Genomic DNA, 15,000 nt, shown 5'->3' with positions numbered 1-15,000 from the left:
GTAGGGTGGTGTCTGGGAGTCCCAGACTGGGACTATAGCGCTGGGCTGGCTGCAGGGTGGTGTCTGAGAGTCCCAGACTGGGACTATAGGGCTGGGCTGGGCTGGCTGCAGGGTGGTGTCTGGGAGTCCCAGACTGGGACTATAGGGCTGGGCTGGGCTGGCTGCAGGGTGCAGGGTGGTGTCTGGGAGTCCCAGACTGGGACTATAGGGCTGGGCTGGCTGCAGGGTGCAGGGTGGTGTCTGGGAGTCCCAGACTGGGACTATAGGGCTGGACTGGCTGTAGGGTGCAGGGTGGTGTCTGGGAGTCCCAGAGTGGGACTATAGGGCTGGGCTGGCTGCAGGGTGCAGGGTGGTGTCTGGGAGTCCCAGACTGGGACTATAGGGCTGGGCTGGCTGCAGGGTGCAGGGTGGTGTCTGGGAGTCCCAGACTGGGACTATAGGGCTGGGCTGGCTGCAGGGTGCAGGGTGGTGTCTGGGAGTCCCAGACTGGGACTATAGGGCTGGGCTGGCTGCAGGGTGCAGGGTGGTGTCTGGGAGTCCCAGACTGGGACTATAGGGCTGGGCTGGCTGTAGGGTGCAGGGTGGTGTCTGGGAGTCCCAGACTGGGACTATAGGGCTGGGCTGGCTGCAGGGTGCAGGGTGGTGTCTGGGAGTCCCAGACTGGGACTATAGGGCTGGGCTGGCTGCAGGGTGCAGGGTGGTGTCTGGGAGTCCCAGACTGGGACTATAGGGCTGGGCTGGCTGCAGGGTGCAGGGTGGTGTCTGGGAGTCCCAGAGTGGGACTATAGGGCTGGGCTGGCTGCAGGGTGCAGGGTGGTGTCTGGGAGTCCCAGAGTGGGACTATAGGGCTGGGCTGGCTGCAGGGTGCAGGGTGGTGTCTGGGAGTCCCAGACTGGGACTATAGGGCTGGGCTGGCTGTAGGGTGCAGGGTGGTGTCTGGGAGTCCCAGACTGGGACTATAGGGCTGGGCTGGCTGCAGGGTGCAGGGTGGTGTCTGGGAGTCCCAGACTGGGACTATAGGGCTGGGCTGGCTGTAGGGTGCAGGGTGGTGTCTGGGAGTCCCAGACTGGGACTATAGGGCTGGGCTGGCTGCAGGGTGCAGGGTGGTGTCTGGGAGTCCCAGACTGGGACTATAGGGCTGGGCTGGCTGCAGGGTGCAGGGTGGTGTCTGGGAGTCCCAGACTGGGACTATAGGGCTGGGCTGGCTGTAGGGTGCAGGGTGGTGTCTGGGAGTCCCAGACTGGGACTATAGGGCTGGGCTGGCTGTAGGGTGCAGGGTGGTGTCTGGGAGTCCCAGACTGGGACTATAGGGCTGGACTGGCTGTAGGGTGCAGGGTGGTGTCTGGGAGTCCCAGAGTGGGACTATAGGGCTGGGCTGGCTGCAGGGTGCAGGGTGTGGGAGTCCCAGAGTGGGACTATAGGGCTGGGTGCAGGGTGCTGTGTGGTGGGCTGGGCTGCAGGGTGCAGGGTGGTGTCTGGAAGTCCCAGAGTGGGACTATAGCCCTGGGCTGGCTGCAGGGTGCAGGGTGGTGTCTGGGAGTCCCAGACTGGGACTATAGCCCTGGGCTGGCTGCAGGGTGCAGGGTGGTGTCTGGGAGTCCCAGACTGGGACTATAGCCCTGGGCTGGCTGCAGGGTGCTGGGTGGTGTCTGGGAGTCCCAGAGTGGGACTATAGGGCTGGGCTGGCTGCAGGGTGCAGGGTGGTGTCTGGGAGTCCCAGAGTGGGACTATAGGGCTGGGTGCTGGGTGGTGTCTGGGAGTCCCAGACTGGGACTATAGGGCTGGGTGCAGGGTGCTGTGTGGTGGGCTGGGCTGCAGGGTGCTGGGTGTGCTGCTGGAGGTCATAAAACTAGTTTTGGTTGAGAGAAAAGTTGCGAAAGAGTTGAAAACAAGTCGGATCTGCTTCGCTATGTTGTTAAGCAGTGGTGGGAAAAGTAGTCGAGTCTTAAGTAAAATAATCTGCTGCTGTAGAAACGGTGTGTTAGGTTGGTGTGTTAGGTCTGTGTAAATGGTGTGTTAGGTCTGTATAAATGGTGTGTTAGGGCTGTAGAAATGGTGTTAGGTCTGTAGAAATGGTGTTAGGTCTGTGTAAATGGTGTGTTAGGTTGGTGTGTTAGGTCTGTATAAATGGTGTTAGGTCTGTGTAAATGGTGTGTTAGGTTGGTGTGTTAGGTCTGTATAAATGGTGTTAGGTCTGTAGAAATGGTGTGTTAGGTTGGTGTGTTAGGTCTGTAGAAATGGTGTGTTAGGTCTGTAGAAATGGTGTGTTAGGTCTGTATAAATGGTGTGTTAGGTCTGTAGAAATGGTGTGTTAGGTCTGTATAAATGGTGTGTTAGGTCTGTATAAATGGTGTGTTAGGTCTGTATAAATGGTGTGTTAGGTCTGTAGAAATGGTGTGTTAGGTCTGTAGAAATGGTGTGTTAGGTCTGTATAAATGGTGTGTTAGGTCTGTATAAATGGTGTGTTAGGTCTGTATAAATGGTGTGTTAGGTCTGTAGAAATGGTGTGTTAGGTCTGTAGAAATGGTGTGTTAGGTCTGTAGAAATGGTGTGTTAGGTCTGTAGAAATGGTGTGTTAGGTCTGTATAAATGGTGTGTTAGGTCTGTAGAAATGGTGTGTTAGGTCTGTATAAATGGTGTGTTAGGTCTGTAGAAATGATGTGTTAGGTTGGTGTGTTCGGTCTGTAGAAATGGTGTGTTAGGTCTGTAGAAATGGTGTGTTAGGTCTGTAGAAATGGTGTGTTAGGTCTGTAGAAATGGTGTGTTAGGTCTGTAGAAATGGTGTGTTAGGTCTGTAGAAATGGAGTGTTAGGTCTGTAGAAATGGAGTGTTAGGTCTGTAGAAATGGTGTGTTAGGTCTGTATAAATGGTGTGTTAGGTCTGTAGAAATGGTGTGTTAGGTCTGTAGAAATGGAGTGTTAGGTCTGTAGAAATGGTGTGTTAGGTCTGTATAAATGGTGTGTTAGGTCTGTATAAATGGTGTGTTAGGTCTGTATAAATGGTGTGTTAGGGCTGTAGAAATGGTGTGTTAGGTCTGTAGAAATGGTGTTTTAGGTCTGTAGAAATGGTGTGTTAGGTCTGTAGAAATGGTGTGTTAGGTCTGTATAAATGGTGTGTTAGGTCTGTAGAAATGGTGTGTTTGGTCTGTATAAATGGTGTGTTAGGTCTGTAGAAATGATGTGTTAGGTTGGTGTGTTCGGTCTGTAGAAATGGTGTGTTAGGTCTGTAGAAATGGTGTGTTAGGTCTGTAGAAATGGTGTGTTAGGTCTGTAGAAATGGTGTGTTAGGTCTGTAGAAATGGTGTGTTAGGTCTGTAGAAATGGAGTGTTAGGTCTGTAGAAATGGAGTGTTAGGTCTGTAGAAATGGAGTGTTAGGTCTGTATAAATGGTGTGTTAGGTCTGTATAAATGGTGTGTTAGGTCTGTAGAAATGGTGTGTTAGGTCTGTAGAAATGGAGTGTTAGGTCTGTAGAAATGGTGTGTTAGGTCTGTATAAATGGTGTGTTAGGTCTGTATAAATGGTGTGTTAGGTCTGTATAAATGGTGTGTTAGGGCTGTAGAAATGGTGTGTTAGGTCTGTAGAAATGGTGTTTTAGGTCTGTAGAAATGGTGTGTTAGGTCTGTAGAAATGGTGTGTTAGGTCTGTAGAAATGGTGTGTTAGGTCTGTAGAAATGGTGTGTTAGGTCTGTAGAAATGGTGTGTTAGGTCTGTAGAAATGGTGTGTTAGGTCTGTAGAAATGGTGTGTTAGGTCTGTATAAATGGTGTGTTAGGTCTGTAGAAATGGTGTGTTAGGTCTGTAGAAATGGTGTGTTAGGTCTGTAGAAATGGTGTGTTAGGTCTGTAGAAATGGTGTGTTAGGTCTGTAGAAATGGTGTGTTAGGGCTGTAGAAATGGTGTGTTAGGTCTGTATAAATGGTGTGTTAGGTCTGTATAAATGGTGTGTTAGGTCTGTAGAAATGGTGTGTTAGGGCTGTAGAAATGGTGTGTTAGGTCTGTATAAATGGTGTGTTAGGTCTGTATAAATGGTGTGTTAGGTCTGTATAAATGGTGTGTTAGGTCTGTAGAAATGGTGTGTTAGGTCTGTAGAAATGGTGTGTTAGGTCTGTAGAAATGGTGTGTTAGGTCTGTAGAAATGGTGTGTTAGGTCTGTAGAAATGGTGTGTTAGGTCTGTAGAAATGGTGTGTTAGGTCTGTAGAAATGGTGTGTTAGGTCTGTAGAAATGGTGTGTTAGGGCTGTAGAAATGGTGTGTTAGGTCTGTAGAAATGGTGTGTTAGGGCTGTAGAAATGGTGTGTTAGGTCTGTAGAAATGGTGTGTTAGGTCTGTAGAAATGGTGTGTTAGGGCTGTAGAAATGGTGTGTTAGGGCTGTAGAAATGGTGTGTTAGGGCTGTAGAAATGGTGTGTTAGGGCTGTAGAAATGGTGTGTTAGGGCTGTAGAAATGGTGTGTTAGGTCTGTAGAAATGGTGTTAGGTCTGTAGAAATGGTGTTAGGGCTGTAGAAATGGTGTGTTAGGGCTGTAGAAATGGTGTGTTAGGTCTGTAGAAATGGTGTGTTAGGTCTGTAGAAATGGTGTGTTAGGTCTGTAGAAATGGTGTGTTAGGTCTGTATAAATGGTGTGTTAGGTCTGTAGAAATGGTGTGTTAGGTCTGTAGAAATGGTGTGTTCGGTCTGTATAAATGGTGTGTTAGGTCTGTAGAAATGGTGTGTTAGGTCTGTATAAATGGTGTGTTAGGTCTGTAGAAATGGTGTTAGGTCTGTAGAAATGGTGTTAGGTCTGTAGAAATGGTGTGTTAGGTCTGTAGAAATGGTGTGTTAGGTCTGTAGAAATGGTGTTAGGTCTGTAGAAATGGTGTTAGGTCTGTAGAAATGGTGTGTTAGGTCTGTAGAAATGGTGTTAGGTCTGTAGAAATGGTGTGTTAGGTCTGTAGAAATGGTGTGTTAGGTCTGTAGAAATGGTGTGTTAGGTCTGTAGAAATGGTGTGTTAGGTCTGTAGAAATGGTGTGTTAGGGCTGTAGAAATGGTGTGTTAGGTCTGTAGAAATGGTGTGTTAGGTCTGTAGAAATGGTGTGTTAGGTCTGTAGAAATGGTGTGTTAGGTCTGTAGAAATGGTGTGTTAGGTCTGTAGAAATGGTGTGTTAGGTCTGTAGAAATGGTGTGTTAGGTCTGTAGAAATGGTGTGTTAGGGCTGTAGAAATGGTGTGTTAGGTCTGTAGAAATGGTGTGTTAGGGCTGTAGAAATGGTGTGTTAGGTCTGTAGAAATGGTGTGTTAGGTCTGTAGAAATGGTGTGTTAGGGCTGTAGAAATGGTGTGTTAGGGCTGTAGAAATGGTGTGTTAGGGCTGTAGAAATGGTGTGTTAGGGCTGTAGAAATGGTGTGTTAGGTCTGTAGAAATGGTGTTAGGTCTGTAGAAATGGTGTGTTAGGGCTGTAGAAATGGTGTGTTAGGGCTGTAGAAATGGTGTGTTAGGTCTGTAGAAATGGTGTGTTAGGTCTGTAGAAATGGTGTGTTAGGTCTGTAGAAATGGTGTGTTAGGTCTGTAGAAATGGTGTGTTAGGTCTGTAGAAATGGTGTGTTCGGTCTGTATAAATGGTGTGTTAGGTCTGTATAAATGGTGTGTTAGGTCTGTAGAAATGGTGTGTTAGGTCTGTAGAAATGGTGTTAGGTCTGTAGAAATGGTGTTAGGTCTGTAGAAATGGTGTGTTAGGTCTGTAGAAATGGTGTGTTAGGTCTGTAGAAATGGTGTGTTAGGTCTGTAGAAATGGTGTTAGGTCTGTAGAAATGGTGTTAGGTCTGTAGAAATGGTGTGTTAGGTCTGTAGAAATGGTGTTAGGTCTGTAGAAATGGTGTGTTAGGTCTGTAGAAATGGTGTGTTAGGTCTGTATAAATGGTGTGTTAGGTCTGTAGAAATGGTGTGTTCGGTCTGTAGAAATGGTGTGTTAGGTCTGTAGAAATGGTGTTAGGTCTGTAGAAATGGTGTTAGGTCTGTAGAAATGGTGTGTTAGGTCTGTAGAAATGGTGTGTTAGGTCTGTAGAAATGGTGTGTTAGGTCTGTAGAAATGGTGTTAGGTCTGTAGAAATGGTGTTAGGTCTGTAGAAATGGTGTGTTAGGTCTGTAGAAATGGTGTTAGGTCTGTAGAAATGGTGTGTTAGGTCTGTAGAAATGGTGTGTTAGGTCTGTAGAAATGGTGTGTTAGGTCTGTAGAAGTATTGATATCAAAATGTATCAGGTGTCTAATTCAACCTTTTCCTCCTTGTTGTGGTGCTATAGCTAACTGTGGTGGAAACATAACTCAGGTAGATTTCACTGTATCAATTCTGCAAGGTAGTGTAACTAGTCACAAGGTAGTGTATCTAGTCAAGGTAGTGTATCTAGTCAAGGTAGTGTAACTAGTCAAGGTAGTGTAACTAGTCACAAGGTAGTGTATCTAGTCAAGGTAGTGTATCTAGTCAAGGTAGTGTAACTAGTCACAAGGTAGTGTAACTAGTCAAGGTAGTGTAACTAGTCAAGGTAGTGTAACTAGTCAAGGTAGTGTAACTAGTCAAGGTAGTGTATCTAGTCAAGGTAGTGTATCTAGTCAAGGTAGTGTAACTAGTCAAGGTAGTGTAACTAGTCAAGGTAGTGTATCTAGTCACAAGTAAAAGTCTGTAGAAGTATTGATTATCAGAATGTATCTGTATGCCAGCTGTCTTATCTTGCCTCCTTGTTGTGGTAGCTAAGCTAACTGGTGGAAAACTATAACTCAAATCTTTTAGTAAAAGTATCAATACTGCAATGTAGAAACACTACAGTTTGTTACAAGTAAAAGTTCAGGTATTAATCAACATGTGCTTGAGTAAAAGTATTAGCATTAAAATGTACTTAAGAGTAGCAGTACCAAAAGTAGAAAGTACTCATAATGCAGAATGTGTGACAAGTTTTCAAATCCATCTAAAGCCAATCTATGAGCTCACAATGGTTTATGTGTGTTCATTGTTTTGTAGTAATAATTCAGATCTACAAAGTAACTCAAGTTTTCAAATAAATGTAGTGGAGTAAAAGTACACTATTTGGATCTGAGATATAGTGGAGTTAAGTAGAAGTAAAAGTATCCTGTACTTATTTACGTTCCGCCACTGGGAGCTAAACATTTAAGCCCTCTAGGCTTTAAAGAAAACAGACCTGACTTGCAATGTTTTTTTCCCTCCATTTGCACCAAAACATTGCTGATCCAGAGGCTCATTTTCTGGCTGAATGTTCCCCCCAGAATGTGGATCGTAGCCTGGGGTGTTCAAGTCTCTAAAAAAGGGAGTCCCCGGCTGCTAAGAACGGAGGACGCCAGGAGGGAGGGAGGGAGGAATCACATGTGTTTCTACCCGAGATGAGTGCAGCTGGGGCTGGGTAGCACCGACACAAATAGTCCCTAAATCTGCCCTCCGAGCTCCACCGAGAGGAGGCACACCCATGTCGGAGTGTTTGTAGCCTGTCTGTAGTAGCCACACCGCAACAATCCATCTATATTTGTAAACACGAGTGAGGTTTCTCTTCTTTTTTTGTGTTGGTTTGTTTGTCGTATCTGTAGGTTAATAGTTAGTTTGGCTGTGGCTGGGAGTTCCTTTCTGTAACCGAACGTGCTTACTTGCCAGACAAAATAGTGGGTTCTGTGAATCTGTGGGATGTGGGATGTAAGTTAGGTTGGAGAGGACGGGACAGGCCAGTATGTATGTTGGCTGTTTGTTCCGAGATGTTTAGTCGGGTCCACAGGGAGTTGGTTTGAGCAGCGGAGGCTGGCTCTGCTTCAAATCGGACCACAGAGCAACTAAACTAAATACGGCAATGTGTTGGCTGACAGCAGTAGCCTACACACCAGACATGGTTCAGAGTGTTGGCTGACAGCAGTAGCCTACACACCAGACATGGTTCAGAGTGTTGGCTGCACAGCAGTAGCCTACACACCAGACATGGTTCAGAGTGTGTTGGCTGACAGCAGTAGCCTACACACCAGACATGGTTCAGAGTGTTGGCTGCACAGCAGTAGCCTACACACCAGACATGGTTCAGAGTGTTGGCTGCACAGCAGTAGCCTACACACCAGACATGGTTCAGTGTGTTGGCTGACAGCAGTAGCCTACACACCAGACATGGTTCAGAGTGTTGGCTGACAGCAGTAGCCTACACACCAGACATGGTTCAATGTGTTGGCTGACAGCAGTATCCTACACACCAGACATGGTTCAATGTGTTGGCTGCACAGCAGTAGCCTACACACCAGACATGGTTCAGTGTGTTGGCTGACAGCAGTATCCTACACACCAGACATGGTTCAATGTGTTGGCTGCACAGCAGTAGCCTACACACCAGACATGGTTCAATGTGTTGCTGCACAGCAGTAGCCTACACACCAGACATGGTTCAATGTGTTGCTGCACAGCAGTAGCCTACACACCAGACATGGTTCAATGTGTTGCTGCACAGCAGTAGCCTACACACCAGACATGGTTCAGAGTGTTGGCTGACAGCAGTATCCTACACACCAGACATGGTTCAATGTGTTGGCTGACAGCAGTATCCTACACACCAGACATGGTTCAATGTGTTGGCTGCACAGCAGTATCCTACACACCAGACAGCGCTTCTCATCCCTTCTCATCTGACTCTCAGTGTAGAAATGGACCTGTAAGGGTTCTGTAGTTCTCAGAGTTACAGAAAGTTCCATCTGTACACTCTCAGAGTTACAGGCCTGTAAGGGTCCATTTTATTCCCTTTGTACGCTCTGTGTTACAGACCCGTAAGGGTCCATTTTATTCCCTTTGTACGCTCTGTGTTACAGACCCGTAAGGGTCCATTTGTAACCCCCCCCCCTTCCTGAAGCTTTCATATTTATGCAGGTGAACGTTCAGTGAAAAAGAACAGATCTACAAGCTCACGACGCGGCCATGAGCTTGGTAGATCGGCTATCTCTGTCAAAGACATGAGGTGTTGAGGAAGGGAAAAGAGGTGGATCTAGCATAGAGCCCTGAGGGACCCCCTGGTCAACTATAATAAGTATATAGTAAGTGGTCAAAACTTTTTGAGTTTTTGGATTGACAGTCAGAGAGGTTCAGCTCCTTTATAATCAGCCACACGCTGATTATAAAGGAGCTGAACCTCATTAGAACATCATTACATTCACAGAAAACCGCCCAATGATAGAACCGCAGTATTTTTGATTAATTGTTAACTGTTACATTTAATTGAAGATTATTTTTTAACGGATCGATTAACAATGAACTATTAACACCCCTGCCCTACAACCCTACTCTCCTCCAATCAATCCTGTCGTCCCATTCAGCCCTGCCTGTCTCCCCATTGGTCCACTCAGCCCTGCCTGTCTCCCCATTGGTCCACTCAGCCCTGCCTGTCTCCCTATTGGTCCACTCAGCCCTGCCTGTCTCCCTATTGGTCCACTCAGCCCTGCCTGTGTTCCCATTGGTCCACTCAGCCCTGCCTGTCTCCCCATTGGTCCATTCAGCCCTGCCTGTCTCCCCATTGGTCCACTCATCCCTGCCTTGTCTCCCCATTGGTCCACTCAGCCCTGCCTGTCTCCCCATTGGTCCATTCAGCCCTGCCTGTGTTCCCATTGGTCCACTCAGCCCTGCCTGTCTCCCCATTGGTCCATTCAGCCCTGCCTGTCTCCCCATTGGTCCACTCAGCCCTGCCTGTGTTCCCATTGGTCCACTCAGCCCTGCCTGTCTCCCCATTGGTCCATTCAGCCCTGCCTGTGTTCCCATTGGTCCACTCAGCCCTGCCTGTCTCCCCATTGGTCCACTCAGCCCTGCTTGTGTTCCCATTGGTCCACTCAGCCCTGCCTGTCTCCCCATTGGTCCACTCAGCCCTGCCTTGTCTTCCCATTGGTCCACTCTGCCCTGCCTGTCTTCCCATTGGCCCGCTGTGTGTGTCTCCTCCCCCCAGGTGTGCGTGTATTGGTGGACGCGCGGGGGAAGCTCCACATCCCGTGGGGTTGCCCTGACAACCAGGAGCACGGCGACAGCCTGATGGCGTTCGACACGCGCTCCGCCAAGATGGCGTCGGGCCAGGTGGAGGCGGCCGTGTTCCTGAGGTACCTGCCCTCCATCCGGGCCCTGTGGGCCGACTCGGGCATCCAGAACGCCTACGACCGCCGCCGCGAGTTCCAGCTGGTCAGTACGCGCACGCACGCACGCACGCACGGAACGCACCACACGCACGCACCGCACGCACGCATGCACCGCACGCACGCAGCCACGCAGGCACTCACACAATTACAATTTAGGCATTTAGCAGACGCTCTTAATCCAGAGCGATTTACATTAAGCAAGAACAAAACCATGGCAATACATCACATATATAAAAAGTAGTATGAACTAGAAAAAGTGCCCTTCCGGGCACAGGTCTCCACCAGGAGGATAGGAGTGTGTGTGATGTTGTGGCACAATGTTTAGGAGGATGTTTTTTTTTATTTGTTTTTGCAACAATTTTCTTCATTTTGTTGAGGAAATGCAGAGCCAGATCACTCATAGCATCTCTGAGGATAGAATTCTGGATGAGCAGGACATGTGCAGCATTTTGTACAAAACGGGCCACTCCTGAAAACTTTGGAAGGCAATCTTAGCCAATCAGTGTACAATCTGAGAAATCCAACAGACTCGTCTTGATCACATGACTACAGAGATCATGTGTACCGATTGCCATTTCTTCATCCGCCTTTGATGGCAATTGGATGATTTGAGGCATTTTGTTCCAAAAATTTGTTTTGCAAAAATCAACCTGTTGGTGGCGCTATAACAGGCCAATGTGAAAAGGGTGGGATATATTCCTCAGCCTAGTAAGAAAATGTGTGAAAGATTTCACGTAAATTGCATGCTGCGTTCATGATTTGAGGCTATTGTTCAAAACGGGGCAATCTTGCAAACTGTGAAAGCCAATTATAGCCAATTAGGATGGAATATGAAATATCAGACAGATCCGACTTGAGCACATGACCATAGAGATACTGTGTAACGATTTGTGAGATTTTTGGACAGAATCTGGAGGAGTAATATCAAAAAATGTGTTTTACAAAAGTCGGCCTCCTGGTGGCGCTATAAAAGGCAGTTGCGGAAAATGCAGGTCAAAGGTTTGTCCTTGGCCTCTAGGGAGTGTGCATGCAACGTTTCACGCAGATCGGTGCAGTTTTAGGTCAAAATGTGAAAAGCTGCCTCATGGTGGCGCTATAACAGGCCGTTCTGGAAAATGTGGGGCAGAGGTTCATCGTTGGCATCCAGGGAGTGTGTGTGCAAAGTTTGGCATCGACCGGGTTAACGGTGCCGGAGAGTAGCTGTACACAGACGGACGGAAGGACACACACACGGACGGACGGACACACACACGGACGGAGTGCAAAACATACTCTCTCCCCATGCCTTCGGCCTGGTGGAGACAAATATGCATAAGCTAAGAACGTAACAGTGGAATATCTATATAATGAATCTATATATAAAACTATACATACTATATTATACTATGCATATACTATACAGTGCAATTCTAGTGCTGTCTACGTATTACGTAACATGCTATAAGTCTGTATCAAGTGCTATCTAAGTCTACATAAGTGCTGCTACGGGCCATGATGGAGTCTGAAACGGTGGGTTTTCAGTCTACGGTGGAAGATTGGGAGTGAGGCTGCAGTTCTGACTGTGATGGGAAGGGCATTCCATAGTTTAGATTGGGAGTGAGGCTGCAGTTCTGACTGTAATGGGAAGGGCATTCCATAGTTTAGATTGGGAGTGAGGCTGCAGTTCTGACTGTAATGGGAAGGGCATTCCATAGTTTAGATTGGGAGTGAGGCTGCAGTTCTGACTGTGATGGGAAGGGCATTCCATAGTTTAGATTGGGAGTGAGGCTGCAGTTCTGACTGTAATGGGAAGGGCATTCCATAGTTTAGATTGGGAGTGAGGCTGCAGTTCTGACTGTAATGGGAAGGGCATTCCATAGTTTAGATTGGGAGTGAGGCTGCAGTTCTGACTGTAATGGGAAGGGCATTCCATAGTTTAGATTGGGAGTGAGGCTGCAGTTCTGACTGTAATGGGAAGGGCATTCCATAGTTTAGATTGGGAGTGAGGCTGCAGTTCTGACTGTAATGGGAAGGGCATTCCATAGTTTAGATTGGGAGTGAGGCTGCAGTTCTGACTGTAATGGGAAGGGCATTCCATAGTTTAGATTGGGAGTGAGGCTGCAGTTCTGACTGTAATGGGAAGGGCATTCCATAGTTTAGATTGGGAGTGAGGCTGCAGTTCTGACTGTAATGGGAAGGGCATTCCATAGTTTAGATTGGGAGTGAGGCTGCAGTTCTGACTGTGATGGGAAGGGCATTCCATAGTTTAGATTGGGAGTGAGGCTGCAGTTCTGACTGTAATGGGAAGGGCATTCCATAGTTTAGATTGGGAGTGAGGCTGCAGTTCTGACTGTGATGGGAAGGGCATTCCATAGTTTAGATTGGGAGTGAGGCTGCAGTTCTGACTGTAATGGGAAGGGCATTCCATAGTTTAGATTGGGAGTGAGGCTGCAGTTCTGACTGTAATGGGAAGGGCATTCCATAGTTTAGATTGGGAGTGAGGCTGCAGTTCTGACTGTAATGGGAAGGGCATTCCATAGTTTAGATTGGGAGTGAGGCTGCAGTTCTGACTGTAATGGGAAGGGCATTCCATAGTTTAGATTGGGAGTGAGGCTGCAGTTCTGACTGTAATGGGAAGGGCATTCCATAGTTTAGATTGGGAGTGAGGCTGCAGTTCTGACTGTAATGGGAAGGGCATTCCATAGTTTAGATTGGGAGTGAGGCTGCAGTTCTGACTGTAATGGGAAGGGCATTCCATAGTTTAGATTGGGAGTGAGGCTGCAGTTCTGACTGTGATGGGAAGGGCATTCCATAGTTTAGATTGGGAGTGAGGCTGCAGTTCTGACTGTAATGGGAAGGGCATTCCATAGTTTAGATTGGGAGTGAGGCTGCAGTTCTGACTGTGATGGGAAGGGCATTCCATAGTTTAGATTGGGAGTGAGGCTGCAGTTCTGACTGTAATGGGAAGGGCATTCCATAGTTTAGATTGGGAGTGAGGCTGCAGTTCTGACTGTGATGGGAAGGGCATTCCATAGTTTAGATTGGGAGTGAGGCTGCAGTTCTGACTGTAATGGGAAGGGCATTCCATAGTTTAGATTGGGAGTGAGGCTGCAGTTCTGACTGTGATGGGAAGGGCATTCCATAGTTTAGATTGGGAGTGAGGCTGCAGTTCTGACTGTGATGGGAAGGGCATTCCATAGTTTAGATTGGGAGTGAGGCTGCAGTTCTGACTGTAATGGGAAGGGCATTCCATAGTTTAGATTGGGAGTGAGGCTGCAGTTCTGATTGTAATGGGAAGGGCATTCCATAGTTTAGATTGGGAGTGAGGCTACAGTTCTGATTGTAATGGGAAGGGCATTCCATAGTTTAGATTGGGAGTGAGGCTACAGTTCTGATTGTAATGGGAAGGGCATTCCATAGTTTAGATTGGGAGTGAGGCTGCAGTTCTGACTGTAATGGGAAGGGCATTCCATAGTTTAGATTGGGAGTGAGGCTGTAGTTCTGACTGTAATGGGAAGGGCATTCCATAGTTTAGATTGGGAGTGAGGCTGCAGTTCTGATTGTAATGGGAAGGGCATTCCATAGTTTAGATTGGGAGTGAGGCTGCCGTTCTGATTGTGATGGGAAGGGCATTCCATAGTTTAGATTGGGAGTGAGGCTGCAGTTCTGATTGTAATGGGAAGGGCATTCCATAGTTTAGATTGGGAGTGAGGCTGCCGTTCTGATTGTGATGGGAAGGGCATTCCATAGTTTTGGAGCCAGAAGGGAGAAGAGCGAGGGAGAAGAGAGAAGAAGAGAGACATTCATAGACACACTGGTGGTACTAGTACGTTCTAGACCAGCGGTGCCCAAAAGGTAGATGGCGATCTACCAGTAGATCACAAAGGCTGTGCAGGTAGATCACATGACATGGTAGATCACATGACATGGCCCTAAAGAATATTACCATTTTTGGGCATCTGTCACTTGAATGAAAGGTGACTTGATTGTTTGTTTGATTGATTGACATCAAAAAGGGCCCGTCAGCTCAAACATTTTGTTTTCAAGAGTGTTGCTGTGCACAGACATCGATAGCATTATAAATTAAATACAAAAAAACCCTACATATTCCATTTCTCCCCCTCTATTTCCCATATAGTATAATTATACATGTATAATGTAATGCCAGCGCCGCTATTCTAAAGCACCCTCAGGTACATATTTAAACTATTTTCAGCAATGGTGGGTAGATCTGGTTGAGCTGGTCATTTTTAAAGTAGTCAAAAAAGGGTGGGCACCTCCTGTTCTAGACCAGTTGTTCTTGTCTCTTTCGTCATTAGCGCTAATATTGTTACCGCAAGGTTGCGCTGATTTGTTTTTATTGAGCTCCCAGTGTCGTCCCTCACCTCAATCTGAGCTAAAGATTGTGCTTTTAAACGTTTGAATCGCCCATCATAGTGGAAGCAAAGCAAGCGTTGCCTATCGTCGCCTACACTGTCACAGTGGGCTGTAGGCTAACAGTGTTCTGTAGTAGAGTGTTAGTGAGGTTATAAAGGACACTGTCCCAGTGGGCTGTAGGCTAACAGTGTTCTGTAGTAGAGTGTGTTAGTGAGGTTATAAAGGACACTGTCCCAGTGGGCTGTAGGCTAACAGTGTTCTGTAGTAGAGTGTTAGTGAGGTTATAAAGGACACTGTCCCAGTGGGCTGTAGGCTAACAGTGTTCTGTAGTAGAGTGTTAGTGAGGTTATAAAGGACACTGTCCCAGTGGGCTGTAGGCTAACATTGTTCTGTAGTAGAGTGTTAGTGAGGTTATAAAGGACACTGTCCCAGTGGGCTGTAGGCTAACATTGTTCTGTAGTAGAGTGTTAGTGAGGTTATAAAGGACACTGTCCCAGTGGGCTGTAGGCTAACATTGTTCTGTAGTA

The 15,000-nt window shown here is 47.2% G+C and overlaps 1 protein-coding gene across 1 annotated transcript in view; it reads left to right on the top strand.

Annotated features, from left to right (window-relative positions):
- LOC306915162 (guanine nucleotide-binding protein subunit alpha-13-like) overlaps positions 1-15,000 on the top strand; it is a 57,406-nt gene that overhangs the window by 1,176 nt on the left and 41,230 nt on the right. Inside the window, exon 2 of the mRNA XM_079492413.1 lies at positions 9,934-10,160. Within this exon, the coding sequence (XP_079348539.1) occupies positions 9,934-10,160 (227 nt within the window). The remainder of the gene's footprint in view (positions 1-9,933; positions 10,161-15,000) is intronic.

This window comes from Electrona antarctica (assembly GCF_951216825.1).
Source record: "Electrona antarctica genome assembly, chromosome: 22".
Lineage (NCBI taxonomy): Eukaryota > Metazoa > Chordata > Actinopteri > Myctophiformes > Myctophidae > Electrona > Electrona antarctica.
The sequence above is the reverse complement of the archived record's forward strand: the minus strand, read 5'-3'. Positions and strand labels throughout refer to the sequence as shown.